The sequence below is a fragment of the Coloeus monedula genome (assembly GCF_965178545.1).
Source record: "Coloeus monedula genome assembly, chromosome: 35".
Classification (NCBI taxonomy): Eukaryota; Metazoa; Chordata; class Aves; order Passeriformes; family Corvidae; genus Coloeus; species Coloeus monedula.
The window spans coordinates 2,815,549-2,835,382 of NC_138815.1; the positions used below are offsets into that span (position 1 = coordinate 2,815,549).

The 19,834-nt window shown below is 63.6% G+C and overlaps 1 protein-coding gene across 1 annotated transcript; it reads left to right on the plus strand.

The window, feature by feature from the left end:
• Positions 1-1,058: 1,058 nt before the first annotated feature.
• On the plus strand, positions 1,059-18,458 carry LSR (lipolysis stimulated lipoprotein receptor; the record flags this gene model as incomplete). Its single annotated transcript, XM_082299900.1, has 10 exons — positions 1,059-1,095; positions 4,608-4,934; positions 6,689-6,808; positions 8,900-8,947; positions 11,043-11,189; positions 12,470-12,550; positions 12,640-12,690; positions 13,993-14,054; positions 15,260-15,346; positions 18,423-18,458. The coding sequence occupies 10 exons, from the start codon at positions 1,059-1,061 to the stop codon at positions 18,456-18,458; spliced, it is 996 nt and encodes a 331-aa protein (XP_082156026.1).
• Positions 18,459-19,834: the final 1,376 nt, after the last annotated feature.

Here is a 19,834-nt window from a genome sequence, read left to right on the forward strand (position 1 = left end):
TTTCCCCATTTTCCTTTTCCCCCTTTTTTCCCTTTTTCCCCATTTTCCCCCTTTTTTTTCCCCAAAATTTCTCCCCTTCCCCCCCCGCTTTTTCCCCATTTTTTTTCCCCAAATTTCTCCCCATTTCCCCCATTTTCCCTCCCTTTCCCCCATTTTCCCCCATTTTCCCCCAAATTCCCCCAAATTTCCCCATTTCCCCCCTTTTTTCCCCAAAATTTCTCCTTTCCGCCCCCTTTTTCCCCATTTTCCCCTTTCCCCCCCCCAAATTTCTCCCCATTTCCCCCTTTTTCCCCCATTCCCCCCCTTTTTTCCCCATCTTTCCCCATTTTCCCCCAAATTCCCCCAAATTCCCCCCAAATTTTCCCATCCCCCCCCTTTTTTCCCCAAAATTCCCCCAAATTTCCCCATTTTCCCTCTTTTTCCCCCAAAATTTCTCCAAAATTCCCCCCCGTTTCCCCATTTTTCCCTTTTTTTACCCCAAATTTCTCCCCATTTTCCCCCCTTTTTCCCCCCTTTTTTCCCCGTTTTTCCCCGGATTTCCCCATTTGCCCCCAAACTCCCCCAAATTCCCCCAAATTTCCCCATTTTCCCCCTTTTTTCCCCAAATTTCCCCCTTTTCCCCCCGCTTTTTCCCCATTTTCCCCCCTTTTTCCCCCAAAATTTCTCCCCTTTTCCCCCCGCTTTTTCCCCATTTTCCCCCTTTTTCCCCAAATTTCCCCCTTTTCCCCCCGCTTTTTCCCCATTTTCCCCCCTTTTCCCCCGTCTTTCCCCATTTTCCCCCCTTTTCCCCCGTCTTTCCCCATTTGCCCCCAAATTCCCCCAAATTTCCCCATTTTCCCCCTTTTTTTCCCCAAATTTCCCCCTCTTCCCCCCCCAACACATCCGTGGGGAGGGGGGCGTGGCCATGAGCCCGAGGGGGCGTGGCCAACCCGCTCAGGGGGCGTGGTCACCCAGAGGGGGCGTGGTTTAGCCGGAAGTGGGCGTGCCCAGGTGTGCCGGCCCCGCCCCTTTTTGGCCCCGCCCCCCTTTTGGCCCCGCCCACACCTGGCCGGTCCAAGATGGCGGCGGCGCTGGGGGCGCTGCTGGCGCTGCTCGGTGGGTGCGGGGTAATTAACGCGCTAATTAACGGGGCCGGGGGTAATTAGGGGGCTGAGGGGGGGGCTAAGGGGGTAATTAAGGGGGGTGCGGGGTAATTAACGCGCTAATTAACGAGGCCGGGGGTAATTAGGGGGCTGAGGGGGGGGCTAAGGGGGTAATTAAGGGGGGTGCGGGGTAATTAACGCGCTAATTAACGGGGCTGGGGGTAATTAGGGGGCTGGGGGGGGGGCTAAGGGGGTAATTAAGGGGGGTGCGGGGTAATTAACGCGCTAATTAACGGGGCCGGGGGTAATTAGGGGGCTGAGGGGGGGCTAAGGGGGTAATTGAGGGGGGTGCGGGGTAATTAACGCGCTAATTAACGGGGCTGGGGGTAATTAGGGGGCTGAGGGGGGGCTAAGGGGGTAATTAAGGGGGGTGCGGGGCAATTAACGCGCTAATTAACGGGGCTGGGGGTAATTAGGGGGCTGAGGGGGGGGCTAAGGGGGTAATTAAGGGGGGTGCGGGGTAATTAACGCGCTAATTAACGGGGCTGGGGGTAATTAGGGGGCTGAGGGGGGGGCTAAGGGGGTAATTAAGGGGGGTGCGGGGTAATTAACGCGCTAATTAACGGGGCCGGGGGTAATTAGGGGGCTGAGGTGGGGGGCTAAGGGGGTAATTAAGGGGGGTGCGGGGTAATTAACGCGCTAATTAACGGGGCTGGGGGTAATTAGGGGGCTGAGGGGGGGGCTAAGGGGGTAATTAAGGGGGGTGCGGGGTAATTAACGCGCTAATTAACGGGGCCGGGGGTAATTAGGGGGCTGAGGGGGGGGCTAAGGGGGTAATTAAGGGGGGTGCGGGGTAATTAACGCGCTAATTAACGGGGCCGGGGGTAATTAGGGGGCTGAGGGGGGGGCTAAGGGGGTAATTAAGGGGGGTGCGGGGCAATTAACGCGCTAATTAACGGGGCTGGGGGTAATTAGGGGGCTGAGGGGGGGGCTAAGGGGGTAATTAAGGGGGGTGCGGGGTAATTAACGCGCTAATTAACGGGGCCGGGGGTAATTAGGGGGCTAAGGGGGTAATTAAGGGGGGTGCGGGGTAATTAACGCGCTAATTAACGGGGCCGGGGGTAATTAGGGGGCTGAGGTGGGGGCTAAGGGGGTAATTAAGGGGCTGGGGGTTAATTAGGGGGGTTAATTAAGGGGGGCCGGGGTAATTAAGGGGTTGGGGGGGGGGCTAAGGGGGTAATTAAGGGGCTGGGGGTTAATTAGGGGGGGTAATTAAGGGGTTGGGGGGAGCTAAGAGGGTAATTAAGGGGCTGGGGGTTAATTGGGGGGTTAATTAAGGGAGCTGGGGTAACTAATGGGGTAATTAAGGGGGCCTGGGGTAATTAACAGGGGAATTAAGGGGCTGGGGGTTAATTAGGGTGGGTAATTAAGGGGGCTGGGGTAATTAAGGGGTTGGGGGGGGCTAAGGGGGTAATTAAGGGGCTGGGGGTTGATTAGGGGGGGTAATTAAGGGGGGCCGGGGTAATTAAGGTGCTCTGGGGGGTAATTAATGGGGTAATTAAGAGAGTCGGGGGTAATTAAGAGGCGGGGGTAATTAAGGGGGGGCCATTAAGGGGCGCAGGGGGGGAATTGGGGTTAATTGGGGTTAATTGGGGTTAATTAAAGGGTGGGGGGCACCTGGGGGACCCCAAATGACCCCAAAGTGACCCCAAAGTGACCCCAGAGTGACCCCAGATGACCCCAGGTGACCCCAAGTGACCCCAAATGACCCCAGGTGACCCCAAAGTGACCCCAAATGACCCCAGAGTGACCCCAGGTGACCCCAAAGTGACCCCAAATGACCCTAAATGACCCCAGAGTGACCCCAGGTGACCCCAAATGACCCCAGGTGCCCCCAGGTGTCCCCAGATTGACCCCAAATGACCCCAGAGTGACCCCAAAGTGACCCCAGAGTGACCCCAGGTGACCCCAAATGACCCCAGGTGACCCCAAATGACCCCAGAGTGACCCCAGATGACCCCAGGTGACCCCAAATGACCCCAGAATGACCCCAGGTGACCCCAAATGAGCCCAAAGTGACCCCAGAGTGACCCCAGAGTGACCCCAGAGTGACCCCAGGTGACCCCAAATGACCCCAGGTGCCCCCAGGTGCCCCCAGGTCCCCTCCAGGTGCCCCCAGGTGCCATTAGATGACAGACAGGTGCCCCCAGGTGCCCTCAGGTGCCCCCAGGTGCCATCAGGTGCCCCCAGGTGCCATCAGGTGCCCCCAGGTGCCCCCAGGTACCCCTCAGGTGCCATTAGGTGACCCCAGGTGTCCCCAGGTGTGCCAAGGTGCCCCCAGGTGCCATTAGATGGCAGACAGGTGCCCCCAGGTGCCATCAGGTGCCCGGAGGTGCCCTCAGGTGCCCTCAGGTGCCCTCAGGTGCCCCCAGGTGCCCCCAGGTGACCTCAGGTGCCCGCAGGTGCCATTAGGTGACTCCAGATGCCATTAGATGGCAGACAGGTGCCCCCAGGTGCCCCCAGGTACCCCCAGGTGCCATCAGGTGCCCTCAGGTGCCATCAGGTGCCCTCAGGTGCCATCAGGTGCCATTAGGTGACCCCAGGTGTCCCCAGGTGTGCCAAGGTGCCCCCAGGTGCCCCCAGGTGCCATTAGGTGCCCCCAGGTGCCATCAGGTGCCATCAGGTGCCCCCAGGTGCCATCAGGTGCCATTAGATGACAGACAGGTGCCCCCAGGTGCCCTCAGGTGCCCCCAGGTGCCCCCAGGTGCCATCAGGTGCCCTCAGGTGCCATTAAATGACCGCTGTCCCCCCCCGCAGCCCCGGTGGCCGCCCTGCAGGTGCCCCCAGGTGCCATCAGGTGCCCCCAGGTGCCCCCAGGTGCCATTAGGTGCCATTAGATGACCCCAGGTGTCCCCAGGTGTGCCAAGGTGCCCCCAGGTGCCATCAGGTGCCCTCAGGTGCCATTAGGTGTCCCCAGGTGCCCCCAGGTGCCATTAGGTGCCCCCAGGTGTGCTCAGGTGCCCCCAGGTGCCCCCAGGTGCCCGCAGGTGCCCCCAGGTGCCATCAGGTACCCCCAGGTGCCCCCAGGTGCCATCAGGTGCCCTCAGGTGCCCCCAGGTACCCCTCAGGTGCCCCCAGGTGCCATTAGATGGCAGACAGGTGCCCCCAGGTGCCATCAGGTGCCCGGAGGTGCCCTCAGGTGCCCCCAGGTACCCCTCAGGTGCCCCCAGGTGCCCCCAGGTGCCCGCAGGTGCCCCCAGGTGCCATTAGATGACAGACAGGTGCCCCCAGGTGCCATCAGGTGCCCCCAGGTGCCATCAGGTGCCCCCAGGTGCCCCCAGGTGCCCCCAGGTGCCATCAGGTGCCCCCAGGTGCCATTAGATGACAGACAGGTGTCCCCAGGTGCCATTAGGTGCCCCCAGGTGCCCGCAGGTGCCCCCAGGTGTGCTCAGGCGCCCCCAGGTGCCCTCAGGTGCCCCCAGGTGCCCGCAGGTGCCATTAAATGACCGCTGTCCCCCCCCGCAGCCCCGGTGGCCGCCCTGCAGGTGACCGTGCCCACCCCGCGCACGGTGGCCCTGCTCTTCCAGCCGGTGCTGCTGCGCTGCCAGTTCCACCTGGGCACGGCGGGGCCACCGCCCATCGTCACCTGGAAGTACAAATCCTTCTGCCCCTCCCCCCCTGCTGGCAGCGGGGACACCTGGGGCACACCTGGCGACACCTGGGGCACGCCCGAGGAGGCGGCCGGCGCTTGCCCCGACTCGGCTCGCACCGTGCGCATCGTGGCCACCAAGCAGGGCGACGTCGTGACCCTCGGGGACTTCTACAGGGGACGGGCCGTGACCATCCAGGGAGGTGGGGACGCACCTGGGCACACCTGGGCACACCTGGGCACACGTGGGGTTGGGTGGGGGCACACCTGGGCACAGCTGGGGGCACCTGGGGACACCTGGGGATGGTTGGTGGCACCTGGGATACACCTGGGCACACTTGGGGGCACCTGGGGCACACCTGGGGACATCTGGGGATGGCTGGGACACACCTGGGCACACCTGGGGGCACCTGGGGGTGGGTGGGGACACACCTGGGCACACCTGGGGGCACCTGGGCACACCTGGGGATGGATGGGACACACCTGGGGGTACCTGGGCACACCTGGGGATGGATGGGACATGCCTGGGTACACCTGGGCACACCTGGGGATGGCTGGGGGCACCTGGGCACACCTGGGGCACACCTGGGGGCACACCTGGGCACACCTGGGGCACACCTGGGCACACCTGGGGCACACCTGGGCACAGCTGGGGGCACCTGGGGATGGCTGGGGACACACCTGGGCACACCTGGGGCACACCTGGGCACACCTGGGGATGGGTGGGGGCACACCTGGGCACACCTGGGGGCACCTGGGGATGGGTGGGGACACACCTGGGCACACCTGGGCACACCTGGGGGCACCTGGGGATGGCTGGGGACACACCTGGGGGCACTTGGGCACACCTGGGGATGGTTGGTGGCACCTGGGCACACCTGGGGGCACTTGGGGATGGCTGGGGACACACCTGGGCACACCTGGGGGCACCTGGGGGCACTTGGGGATGGGTGGGGGCACACCTGGACACAGCTGGGGGCACCTGGGGCACACCTGGGGGCACCTGGGGATGGGTGGGGACACACCTGGGCACACCTGGGGGCACCTGGGACACACCTGGGCACACCTGGGCACACCTGGGGATGGGTGGGGGCACCTGGGATACACCTGGGGACATCTGGGGATGGCTGGGGACACACCTGGGGGCACCTGGGGGCACTTGGGGATGGGTGGGGCACACCTGGGGATGGTTGGGGACACACCTGGGGGCACCTGGGCACACCTGGGCACACCAGGGGATGGGTGGGGACACACCTGGGCACAGCTGGGGGCACCTGGGCATGGCTGGGACACACCTGGGGGTACCTGGGCACACCTGGGGATGGATGGGACATGCCTGGGTACACCTGGGCACAGCTGGGGATGGCTGGGGGCACCTGGGCACACCTGGGGCACACCTGGGCACAGCTGGGCACAGCTGGGGGCACCTGGGGATGGCTGGGGACACACCTGGGCACACCTGGGGCACCCCTGGGCACACTTGGGGGCACCTGGGCACACCTGGGCACACCTGGGGATGGGTGGTGGCACTGGGGATACACCTGGGGCTCACCTGGGCACACTTGGGGCCACCTGGGGGTGGGTGGGGGCACACCTGGGGGCACCTGGGCACAGCTGGGGACACACCTGGGGATGGGTGGGACACGCCTGGGCACACCTGGGCACACCTGGGGATGGGTGGGGACACACCTGGGCACACCTGGGCACACCTGGGGATGGGTGGGGACACACCTGGGCACACCTGGGGCACACCTGGGCACACCTGGGCACACCTGGGGGTACCTGGGCACACCTGGGAGACACCTGGGCACACCTGGGCACACCTGGGCACACCTGGGCACACCTGGGCACACCTGGGGATGGGCAGGGACATTTGGGACACACCTGGGGCACACCTGGGACCCACCCACCCCTCACCTGTGCCCACCTGTGCCCACCTGTGCCCACCTGTGCCCAGGTGCGGAGCTGAGCCTGGGCCCCGCGGCCTGGGGCGACAGCGGCCTCTACGTGTGCACCGTGAGCTCCACCAGCGACCTGCAGGGCAACAACGAGGCCGTGGCCGAACTGGTGGTACTGGGTGAGACTGGGAGCGACTGGGAGTGACTGGGAGTGGACTGGGAGGGACTGGGAGGGACTGGGAGGGAACTGGTTTGGACTGGGGGGCACTGGGAGGGGATTGGGGGGGACTGGGAGGGGATTGGGGGGGACTGGGGGGGCACTGGGAGGGACTGGGAGGGCACTGGGAGCACTGGGAGGGACTGGGGCAAACTGGGAGAGCTCCGAGATTGTACTGGGAGGGACTGGGACAGACTGGGATGAACTGAGAGGGACTGGGATGAACTGGGAGGGACTGGGACAGACTGGGAGGGACTGGGAGATTTTTGGGGTTGTACTGGGACGGACTGGGAGGGGACTGGGATGGGCTGGGATGAACCGGGAGGGAACTGGGATGAACTGGGAGAGCTCTGGGGTTGTACTGGGATGAACTGGGACAGACTGGGATGAACTGGGATGAACTGGGAGGGACTGGGATGAACTGGGAGAGCTCCAGGGTTGTACTGGGATGAACTGGGATGAATTGGGAGGGACTGGGAGATTTCTGGGGTTGTACTGGGATGAACTGGGGTGAACTGGGAGGGGATTGGGAGGGACTGGGAGGGGACTGGGATGAACTGGGATGAATTGGGAGGGACTGGGAGATTTCCGGGGTTGTACTGGGATGAACTGGGGTGAACTGGGAGGGACTGGGAGGGGATTGGGAGAGACTGGGAGGGGATTGGGAGGGCACTGGGATGGACTGGGAGCACTGGGAGCCACTGGGAAAGTTCCAGGGATGGACTGGGAGGGACTGGGACAGACTGGGAAGGATTGAGACATTTCCGGGGTTGTACTGGGACGGACTGGGAGGGAACTGGGATGAACTGGGAGGGACTGGGATGAACTGGGAGGGACTGCGAGAGCTCCGGGGTTGTGCTGGGATGAACTGGGATGAACTGGGAGAGCTCCGGGGTTGTACTGGGATGAACTGGGACAGACTGGGATGAACTGGGATGAACTGGGAGAGCTCTGGGGTTATACTGGGATGAACTGGGACAGACTGGGATGAACTGGGAGAGCTCCGGGGTTGTACTGGGAGGGACCGGGGATGGACTGGGATGAACTGGGATGAACTGGGATGAACTGGGAGAGCTCTGGGAGAGCTCTGGGGTTGTACTGGGATGAACTAGGACAGACTGGGATGAACTGGGACAGACTGGGATGAACTGGGAGAGCTCCGGGGTTGTACTGGGATGAACTGGGATGAACTGGGAGAGCTCTGGGGTTGTACTGGGATGAACTGGGACAGACTGGGATGAACTGGGAGAGCTCCAGGGTTGTACTGGGATGAACTAGGACAGACTGGGATGAACTGGGATGAACTGGGACAGACTGGGATGAACTGGGAGAGCTCCGGGGTTGTACTGGGATGAACTGGGATGAACTGGGAGAGCTCCGGGGTTGTACTGGGATGAACTAGGACAGACTGGGATGAACTGGGAGAGCTCCGGGGTTGTACTGGGATGAACTGGGATGAACTGGGAGAGCTCCGGGGTTGTACTGGGATGAACTGGGATGAACTGGGATGAACTGGGAGAGCTCCGGGGTTGTACTGGGATGAACTGGGATGAACTGGGATGAACTGGGAGAGCTCCGGGGTTGTACTGGGATGAACTGGGATGAACTGGGAGAGCTCCGGGGTTGTACTGGGATGAACTGGGATGAACTGGGATGAACTGGGAGAGCTCCGGGGTTGTACTGGGATGAACTGGGATGAACTGGGATGAACTGGGAGAGCTCCGGGGTTGTACTGGGATGAACTGGGATGAACTGGGAGAGCTCCGGGGTTGTACTGGGATGAACTGGGATGAACTGGGACAGACTGGGATGAACTGGGACAGACTGGGATGAACTGGGAGAGCTCCGGGGTTGTACTGGGATGAACTGGGACAGACTGGGATGAACTGGGAGAGCTCCGGGGTTGTACTGGGATGAACTGGGATGAACTGGGATGAACTGGGATGAACTGGGAGAGCTCCGGGGTTGTACTGGGATGAACTGGGATGAACTGGGATGAACTGGGAGAGCTCCGGGGTTGCAGCTGGGCCCCTCCCCCCCCGTGTCCCCTCAGGGTCTCTGCCCGAGGGCTCCCGGCTGCTGCCCGAGGGGACCCTGCCAGGTACGGGGGGCACCTGGGGGCACCTGGGCACACCTGGGCACACCTGGGGGCACCTGGGGGCACCTGGGCACACCTGGAGGGGACCTGGGCACACCTGGAGGGGACCTGGGGGATGCCTGGGCACACCTGGAGGCACCTGGGCACATCTGGAGGCACCTGGGCACACCTGGGGGCACCTGGGGCACACCTGGAGGGCACCTGGGCACACCTGGGGGCAGCTGGGGGCACCTGGAGGGGACCTGGGGCACACCTGGGGGCACCTGGGGGGCATTAGGGGGCACCTGGGCACACCTGGAGGGGATCTGGGGGCATCTGGGGGCACGCGGGTGTGGGGGAGGGGTCCAGGTGTGTGTGGGGGCCGTTTTGGGGCCATTCCGGGTGGTTTTGGGGCCGTTTTGGGGCCGTTTTGGGGCTGTTTTGGGGCCATTCCGGGTGGTTTTGGGGCCGTTTTGGGGCTGTTTTGGGGCTGTTTTGGGCCATTCTGGGTGGTTTGGGGCCATTTCGGGGCCCTCCTGGGTGGTTTTGGGGCCGTTTTGGGTGGTTTTGGGGCCGTTTTGGGGCTGTTTTGGGCCATTCTGGGTGGTTTTGGGGCCATTTTGGGGCTGTTTTGGGGCCGTTTTGGGGCCGTTTTGGGGCTGTTTTGGGCCATTTTGGGGCCGTTTTGGGGCTGTTTTGGGGCCGTTTTGAGGCTGTTCCAGGTGGTTTTGGGGCCGTTTTGGGGCTGTTTTGGGGTTGGTTTGGGGCCGTTTTGGGGCCGTTTTGGGGCTGGTTTGGGCCATTTTGGGGCCATTTTGGGCCATTTTGGTGCCGTTTTGGGGCCGTTTCGGGGCTATTTTGGGCCGTTTTGGGGCCGTTTTGAGGCTGTTCCAGGTGGTTTTGGGGCGGTTTTGGGGCCGTTTTGGGGCCGTTTTGGGGCCATTTTGGGGCCGTTTTGGGGCCATTTTGGGGCCGTTTTGGGGCTGTTTTGGGGCTGTTTTGGGCCATTCCGGGTGGTTTTGGGGCCGTTTTGGCGCCGTTTTGGGGCCATTTTGGGGCCATTTGGGGCCGTTTTGGGGCCGTTTTGGGGCTATTTTCGGCCATTTCGGGGCCGTTTTGGGGTCGTTCCGGGTGGTTTTGGGGCCGTTTTGGGGCCATTTTGAGGCCATTTTGGGGCTGTTTTGGGCCGTTTTGGCACCATTTTGGTGCTGTTTTGGGGCCATTTTGGGCCGTTTTGGGGCTGGTTTGGGCCATTTTGGGGCCATTTTGAGGCCATTTTGGGGCCGTTTTGGTGCTGTTTTGGGGCCATTTTGGGGTCATTTCGGGGCTGTTTTGGGCCGTTTTGGGGCTGTTTTGGGGCTGTTTTGGGCCGTTTCAGGGCCGTTTTGGGGTCGTTCCGGGTGGGTTTGGTGCCGTTTTGGGGCCATTTTGAGGCCATTTTGGGGCCATTTTGAGGCCATTTTGGGGCCGTTTTGAGGCCGTTTTGGGGCCATTTCAGGGCTGTTTTGGCGCCGTTTTGAGGCCATTTTGGGGCCGTTTTGGGCCGTTTTGGGGCCGTTTTGGGGCTATTTTGGGCCGTTTCAGGGCCGTTTTGGGGTCGTTCCGGGTGGTTTTGGGGCCGTTTTGGTGCCGTTTTGGGGCCATTTTGAGGCCATTTTGGGGCCATTTTGGGGCCGTTTCGGGGCCGTTTTGAGGCCATTTTGGGGCTGTTTTGGGCCGTTTTGGCACCGTTTTGAGGCCATTTTGGGCCGTTTTGGGGCCATTTTGAGGCCATTTTGGGGCCATTTTGGGGCCGTTTCGGGGCCGTTTTGAGGCCATTTTGTGGCTGTTTTGGGCCGTTTTGGCACCGTTTTGGGGCCATTTTGGGCCATTTTGGGGCCATTTTGAGGCCATTTTGGGGCCATTTCGGGGCTGTTTTGGCGCCGTTTTGAGGCCGTTTTGAGGCCATTTTGGGGCCATTTTGAGGCCATTTTGGGGCCATTTCGGGGCTGTTTTGGCACCATTTTGAGGCCATTTTGAGGCCGTTTTGGGGCCATTTTGGGCCGTTTTGGGCCGTTTTGGGGCCGTTTTGGTCCTCCCGGGTCCTTCCGGGGCCGCTCCATGGCTCTCTCCCCCCCAGACTGGCTCTTCGTGGCACTGGTGGCACTGGGCGCGGCGCTGGTGGCGCTGGGGGCGGGGCTGTGCTGGTGCCAGTGCTGCCCCCACACCTGCTGCTGTTACCTGCGCTGCCCCTGCTGCCCCCGCACCTGCTGCTGCCCCGAGGCCCGTGAGTCACCTGGGGGGCACCTGGGGGGCACCTGGGCACACCTGGGGGGCACCTGGGGGGTTCTGGGCACACCTGGGGGGGATCTGGGCACACCTGGGGGTACCTGGGGGGCACCTGGGGGCACCTGGGGGTATCTGGGGGCACCTGGGGGCACCTGGGGGGGTTCTGGGCACACCTGGGGGGGATCTGGGCACACCTGGGCACACCTGGGGGGCACCTGGGGGGCACCTGGGGGGTACCTGAGGGGCACCTGGGGGGTTCTGGGCACACCTGGGCAGGTTCTGGGCACACTTGGGGGGCACCTGGCGGGTTCTGAGCACACCTGGGGGGGATCTGGGCACACCTGGGGGCACTTGGGGGGCACCTGGGGGGCACCTGGGGGGCACCTGGGGGGGTTCTGGGCACACCTGGGCAGGTTCTGGGCACACTTGGGGGGCACCTGGCAGGTTCTGAGCACACCTGGGGGGGATCTGGGCACACCTGGGGGCACTTGGGGGGCACCTGAGGGGCACCTGGGGGTATCTGGGCACACCTGGGGGGCACCTGGGGGCATCTGGGGGGGTTCTGGGCACACCTGGGGGCACCTGGGGGTACCTGGGGGGACCTGGGGTCACCTGGGGGGCACCTGGGGGCACCTGGGGGTATTTGGGCACACCTGGGGGGTATTTGGGCACACCTGGGGGGGATCTGGGCACACCTGGGCAGGTTCTGGGCACACTTGGGGGGCACCTGGCGGGTTCTGAGCACACCTGGGGGGGATCTGGGCACACCTGGGGGCACCTGGGGGTACCTGGGGGGCACCTGGGGGTATCTGAGCACACCTGGGGGGGATCTGGGCACACCTGGGGGCACCTGGGGGGGTTCTGGGCACACCTGGGGGCATCTGGGCACACCTGGGGGGGTTCTGGGCTGACCTGGGCACACCTGGGGGGCACCTGGTGGGTTCTGGGCACACCTGGGGGTGTTGTGGGCACACCTGGGCAGGTTCTGGGCACAGCTGGGGGGGATATGAGGAGGTTCTGGGCACACCTGGGCACACCTGGGGGGTTCTGGGCACACCTGGGCACACCTGGGGGGTTCTGGGCACACCTGGGCACACCTGGGGGGTTCTGGGCACACCTGGGCACACCTGGGGGAGGACTGGGGAGGAAGTGGGATGGAACTGGGAATGACTGGGAGGAACTGGGGGACACCTGGGGGTGCTGGGAGGGGGTCCGGGCAGCACCTGTGCCCACCTGTGCCCACCTGTGCCCACCTGTGCCCCCCTCCCCCCCCCCCAGTGTACCTGGCCGGGAAAGCGGCGACCTCGGGGGGCACCTTCGGCCCCTCCCCCCCCCCCGCGCTGGCGCTGCAGCTCCTCGGTGAGTGGGGGAGGGGCGGGAGGGGGGGGGGGGGGGAGGGGCCCAGGTGAGCCCAGGTGAGACCTCAGCTGTCCCCTCCCCCACCCCAGGGAGCAGCCAGAGCTCGCAGGTGCCGCTGCTGAGGGAGAGCAACAGCCCCGGTGAGGGACTGGGAGGGACTGGGAGGGACTGGGAGGGAATTGGGGGGGATTGGGAGGGATTGGGAGGGACTGGGAGGGACTGGGAGGGGATTGGGATGGACTGGGAGGGACTGGGAGGGGATTGGGAGGGACTGGGAGGGGATTGGGAGGGACTGGGAGGGACTGGGAGGGGACTGGGAGGGGATTGGGAGGGACTGGGAGGGGATTGGGAGGGACTGGGAGGGGATTGGGAGGGGACTGGGAGGGATTGGGAGGGGATGGGAGGGGACTGGGAGGGACTGGGAGGGGATTGGGAGGGACTGGGATGGACTGGGAGGGGACTGGGAGGGGATTGGGAGGGACTGGGATGGACTGGGAGGGACTGGGAGGGACTGGGAGGGGATTGGGGGGGACTGGGAGGGACTGGGAGGGGATTGGGGGGGACTGGGAGGGACTGGGAGGGACTGGGAGGGACTGGGAGGGGATTGGGGGGGACTGGGAGGGACTGGGAGGGACTGGGAGGGGATTGGGGGGGACTGGGAGGGACTGGGAGGGGATTGGGAGGGACTGGGAGGGACTGGGGGGGACTGGGATGGACTGGGAGGGGATTGGAGGGACTGGGAGGGGACTGGGAGGGATTGGGAGGGGATGGGAGGGGACTGGGAGGGACTGGGAGGGGATTGGGGGGGACTGGGATGGACTGGGAGGGGATTGGGAGGGACTGGGATGGACTGGGAGGGGACTGGGAGGGATTGGGGGGGGATTGGAGGGACTGGGAGGGGATTGGGAGGGACTGGGAGGGACTGGGGGGGACTGGGAGGGGATTGGGAGGGACTGGGAGGGACTGGGAGGGACTGGGAGGGACTGGGAGGGGATTGGGAGGGACTGGGATGGACTGGGAGGGGACTGGGAGGGACTGGGAGGGGATTGGGGGGGACTGGGAGGGACTGGGAGGGGATTGGGAGGGACTGGGAGATACTGGGAGGGAACTGCGATCAAACTGGGAGGGAACTGGGATGAACTGGGAGGGACTGGGAGGGAACTGGGATGAACTGGGGGGTGGAGCTCGGTCCACCCTGCCCCATACTGGGAGGCTCTAAGCCCATACTGGTCCATACTGGTCCATACTGGGAGGCTCTAAGCCCATACTGGTCCATACTGGTCCATACTGGGAGGCTCTAAGCCCATACTGGTCTGTACTGGGCCGCCAGGATGGGGGTGGGGGAGGTGATGGGGGAGGGGCGGAGCTTCCCCTCCCCCTCCCCCCTCTCTGACCGCCCCTCCCCCCCCCGCAGCCCCCTCGCTGCCCCTCCCCCCCCCCAGCGTCCTGCGGTGCCTGGAGGAGCCCTGGGACCCCCCCGGGAGAGGCCGGGCCTGGGGGGCAGGTGGGGGTGGGGGAGGGGCGGGGACCACCTGAGGGGGGGGGGGGGAGGGGTCCTCTGGGTGTGGGGGAGGGGCGGGGAAACCCCCAGGGTGGGGGAGGGGCTGGGACCCCCTGAGGGAGGGGGGGAGGGGTCCCCTGGGTGGGGGGAGGGGCGGGGGGATCCCCTGTGGGGGGAGGGGGAGGGATCCTCGGGGGGGGAGGGGCGGAGAAACCCCTGAGGGGGGGAGGGGCCCCCTGGATGGGGGGAGGGGCCCTGTGGGTGTGGGGGAGGGGCGGGGACCACCTGAGGGAGGGGGGAGGGGTCCCCAGGGTGGGGGGGAGGGGCGGGGGGAACCCTCTGGGTGGGGGGAGGGGCGGGGAAACCCCCAGGGGGTGGGGGAGGGGCGGGGATCCCTCTGAGGTGGGGGAGGGGCGGGGACACACTCTGGGTGTGGGGGAGGGGCTGGGACCACCTGAGGGGGGGGGAGGGGTCCCCAGGGTGGGGGGAGGGGCGGGGGGATCCCCTGAGGTGGGGGAGGGGCGGGGACACACTCTGGGTGTGGGGGAGGGGCTGGGACCACCTGAGGGGGGGGGAGGGGTCCCCAGGGGGTGGGGGAGGGGCGGGGAAACCCCCAAGGGGTGGGGGAGGGGCTGGGATCCCTCTGAGGTGGGGGAGGGGTCCCCTGGGTGTGGGGGAGGGGCGGGAACACCCCTGAGGGGGGGGGAGGGGTCCCCAGGGTGGGGGGGAGGGGCGGGGGGAACCCTCTGGGTGGGGGGAGGGGCGGGGACACACCCTGGGTGTGGGGGAGGGGCTGGGACCACCTGAGGGGGGGGGGAGGGGTCCCCTGGGTGTGGGGGAGGGGCGGGGATCCCTCTGAGGTGGGGGAGGGGTCCCCAGGGTGGGGGGGAGGGGCTGGGACCCCCTGAGGGGGGGAGGGGCCCTGTGGGTGTGGGGGGAGGGGCTGGGGATTGACCTTGACCCCTCCCCCCTTTTTGGAATTTGGGGGGGGGGGGGGGGGGTCTCGCCCCTCCCCCACCCCACGCTGACCCCACCCCCTCCCCCCTCCCCCAGGACCCCCCCCCAGTGACGTCAGCTCCCTGCACGAGCCCCCCTGGACCCCTCCCCCCCCCCCCCGCTGGCGCTCGGCCGAGATTTTGGGGGGGGGAGGGGAAGGGGGGGAGTCGCCCCCTCCCCCCCCGCGCCCCCCCCGCTGCCGCTCCCGCGAGGATTTGGGGAGGGGGCGCTGGGGGGGGGGAGGGGAGACCCCGCCCCCACCAAGGAACCCCCCCGGACCCCCCCGGAGGCTCCGCAAGGTGGGGGAGGGGGGGGGGAAGGGGATTTTGGGGGGTTCTGGGGGGGATTTGGGGGATTTGGGGGGGATTTTGGGGGGTCCTGGGGGGGATTTGGGGGATTTTGGGGGGATTTTGGGGGGTTCTGGGGGGGATTTGGGGGATTTTGGGGGGATTTTGGGGGGTTCTGGGGGGGATTTGGGGGATTTTGGGGGGATTTGGGGGATTTTGGGGGGATTTTGGGGGGTTCTGGGGGGGATTTGGGGGATTTTGGGGGGATTTTGGGGGGTTCTGGGGGGGATTTGGGGGATTTTGGGGGGATTTTGGGGGGTTCTGGGGGGGATTTGGGGGATTTTGGGGGGATTTGGGTGATTTTGGGGGGATTTTGGGGGGTCCTGGGGGGGATTTGGGGGATTTTGGGGAGATTTTGGGGGGTTCTGGGTGGGATTTGGGGGGGATTTTGGGGGGTCCTGAGGGGGTTTGGGGGGTCCAGGGGGAGATTTTGGGGGATTTTGGGGGGATTTTGGGGGGATTTTGGGGGGTCCTGGGGGGGATTTGGGGGATTTTGGGGGGATTTTGGGGAGATTTTGGGGGGTTCTGGGGGGGGATTTGGGGGATTTTGGGGAGATTTTGGGGGGTTCTGGGGGGGATTTGGGGGATTTGGGGGGGATTTTGGGGGGTTCTGGGGGGGATTTGGGGGATTTTGGGGGGATTTTGGGGGGTTCTGGGTGGGATTTTGGGGGGATTTTGGGGGAATTTTGGAGGGTCCTGGGGGGGATTTGGGGGATTTTGGGGGGATTTTGGGGGGTCCGGGGGGGGATTTGGGGGGTTTGGGGGGGATTTTGGAGGGTCCTGGGGGGGATTTGGGGGATTTTGGGGAGATTTTGGGGGGTCCTGGGGGGGATTTTGGGGGGATTTTGGGGGGTCCTGTGGGGGATTTGGGGGGTTCTGGGGGGGATTTGGGGGATTTGGGGGGGATTTTGGGGAGATTTTGGGGGGTCCTGGGGGGGATTTGGGAGATTTTGGGGGGATTTTGGAGGGTCCTGGGGGGGATTTGGGGGATTTTGGGGGGATTTTGGAGGGTCCTGGGGGGGATTTGGGGGATTTTGGGGAGATTTTGGGGGGTCCTGGGGGGGATTTGGGGGATTTTGGGGAGATTTTGGGGGGTCCTGGGGGGGATTTGGGGGGGATTGGGGAGATTTTGGGGGGTCCTGGGGGGGATTTTGGGGGGTCCTGGGGGGATTTGGGCGATTTTGGGGAGATTTTGGGGGGTCCTGGGGAGATTTTGGGGGATTTTGGGGAGATTTTGGGGGGTCCCGGGGGGGATTTGGGGGATTTTGGGGGGATTTTGGGGGGTTCTGGGGGGGATTTGGGGGGGATTTTGGGGGGTCCTGAGGGGGTTTGGGGGGTCCAGGGGGAGATTTGGGGGGATTTTGGGGGGATTTTGGGGGGATTTTGGGGGGTCCTGGGGGGGATTTGGGGGATTTTGGGGGGATTTTGGGGGGTCCTGTGGGGGATTTGGGGGATTTTGGGGGGATTTGGGGGAGATTTTGGGGGGTCCTGGGGGGGATTTGGGGGTCCTGGGGGGGATTTTGGGGGGTTCTGGGGGGGATTTGGGGGATTTTGGGGGGGATTTGGGGGATTTGGGGGGGTCCTGGGTGGGATTTTGGGGGTCCTGGGGGGGATTTGGGGGGTCCTGGGGGGGATTTTGGGGGGTCCGGGGGGGGATTTGGGGGATTTTGGGGGGTCCTGGGGGGGATTTTGGGGGGTCCTGGGTCGGATTTTGGGGGGTCCTGGGGGGGATTTGGGGGATTTTGGGGAGATTTTGGGGGGTCCTGGGGGGGATTTTGGGGGGTCCTGGGGGATTTTGGGGGGATTTTGGGGGGTTCTGGGGGGGATTTGGGGGATTTTGGGGGGGATTTGGGGGATTTGGGGGGGTCCTGGGGGGGATTTTGGGGGGTCCTGGGTCGGATTTTGGGGGGTCCTGGGGGGGATTTGGGGGATTTTGGGGAGATTTTGGGGGTCCTGGGGGGGATTTTGGGGGGTCCTGGGTGGGATTTGGGGGATTTTGGGGGGATTTTGGGGGGTCCTGGGGGGGATTTGGGGGATTTTGGGGAGATTTTGGGGGGTCCTGTGGGGGATTTTGGGGGGTCCTGGGTGGGATTTGGGGGATTTTGGGGGGATTTTGGGGGGTTCTGGGGGGGATTTTGGGGGGTCCTGGGGGGGATTTTGGGGGGATTTTGGGGGATTTTGGGGGGTCCTGGGGGGTCCTGGGTGGGATTTTGGGGAGATTTTGGGGGGTTCTGGGGGGGATTTGGGGGGTCCTGGGTCGGATTTTGGGGGGTCCTGGGCGGGATTTGGGGGATTTTGGGGAGATTTTGGGGGGTCCTGGGGGGGATTTTGGGGATTTTGGGGGGATTTTGGGGGGTCCTGGGGGGGATTTGGGGGATTTTGGGGGGATTTTGGGGGGTTCTGGGTGGGATTTGGGGGATTTTGGGGGGATTTTGGGGGGTCCTGGGGGGGATTTGGGGGATTTTGGGGGGATTTTGGGGGGTTCTGGGGGGGATTTGGGGGGTCCTGGGTGGGATTTTGGGGGGATTTGGGGGGGGTTTGGGGGATTTTGGGGAGATTTTGGGGGGTTCTGGGGGGGATTTGGGGGATTTTGGGGTGATTTTGGGGGGATTTTGGGGGGATTTTGTGGGATTTTGGGGATTCCTGGTTGGGATTTTGGGGGTCCCTGGGTGGGATTTTGGGGGGATTTGGGGGGGATTTGGGCGATTTTGGGGGGTCCTGGGGAGATTTTGGGGGATTTTGGGGAGATTTTGGGGGGATTTTGGGGGGATTTGGGGAGATTTTGGGGGGGATTTTGGGGGGATTTTGTGGGATTTTGGGGTTCCTGGTTGGGATTTTGGGGGGATTTGGGGGGGATTTGGGGGTTCCTGGGTGGGATTTTGGGGGGATTTTGGGGGGATTTGGGGATTCCTGGTTGGGATTTTTGGGACCCCCAGGGATAATTTTGGGATAATTTTGGGATAATTTTGGGGAGGGGTCTCCGGGGGGGGGTCTCACCCCTCTTTTTTCTCCCCTCCCCCCCCCCCAGAACGACGCCTTGAGCCGCGAGAGCCTCGTGGTGTGACCGCGACCCCTCCCCCACCCCCCCAAAAATCCAAATTCCGGCTTTTTCCCAAAATTCCTGAACTCCCCCAAATTTTGGGATCCTCCCCCCTCCCCCCCTCGACCCCGTCCCTTTCGAGTTTTGGGGTCAATCCGGGCTTTTTTGGGTGCCTTATTTTTTTACGAATTGGGGAGGGGTCGCTCCCCCCTCCCCCCTTTCGAGATTTGGGGCCAAATAAAAGATTTTTGAGAAAATTGGAGTGGGTGACGTCATTAACCCGCCTGGTGACGTCACTGGGGAGGGTCCTGGGTGGGTTTTGGGGTGATTTTGAGGGGTTTGGGGGGGTCCTGGAGGGATTTTGGGGGGTTCTGGAGGGGATTTTGGGGTCTTTGAGGGGATTTTGGGGCGATTTTGAGGGATTTTGGGGGTTCCTGGAGGGGATTTGGGGTCTTTGAGGGGATTTTGGGGCAATTTTGAGGAGTTTTGGGGGGTCCTGGAGGGATTTTGGGGTCTTTGAGGGGATTTTGGGGTGATTTTGAGGAGTTTTGGGGGGATTCTGGGTGTATTTTGGGGGTCCTGGAGGGGATTTTGGGGTGATTTTGAGGGGTTTTGGGGTCTTTCTTTGAGGGGATTTTGGGGCAATTTTGAGGGGATTTTGGGGGGTCCTGGAGGGATTTTGGGGTCTTGGAGGGGATTTTGGGGCGATTTTGAGGGTTTCTGGGGCGATTTTGAGGGATTTTGGGGGTTCCTGGAGGGGATTTGGGGTCTTTGAGGGATTTTTGGGGCGATTTTGAGGAGGTTTTGGGGGGTTCTGGGTGGATTTTGGGGGGCCTGGAGGGGATTTTGGGGTGATTTTGAGGGATTTTGGGGGTTCCTGGAGGGGATTTGGGGTCTTTGAAGGGTTTTGGGGTCTTTGAGGGGATTTTGGGGCAATTTTGAGGGGATTTTGGGGGGTCCTGGAGGGATTTTGGGGTCTTGGAGGGGATTTTGGGGCGATTTTGAGGGTTTCTGGGGCGATTTTGAGGGATTTTGGGGGTTCCTGGAGGGGATTTGGGGTCTTTGAGGGATTTTTGGGGCGATTTTGAGGAGGTTTTGGGGGGTTCTGGGTGGATTTTGGGGGTCCTGGAGGGGATTTTGGGGTGATTTTGAGGGATTTTGGGGGTCTTTGAGGGATTTTGGGGGGTCCCCGGGCGTCCTTTTGGGGCTCTTTTGGGGTCTCCTGAGGCCTTTTTAGGGACCCTCGACCCCTTTTTGGGACCCCAGACCCCTTTTTAGGGACCCCAGACCCTTTTTCGGGTGCTCCGATCCCTTTTTGGGACCCTCTCACCCCTTTTTGGGACCCCAGACCCCCTTTTAGGGACCCTCTCACCCCTTTTTAGGGACCCCAGACCCATTTT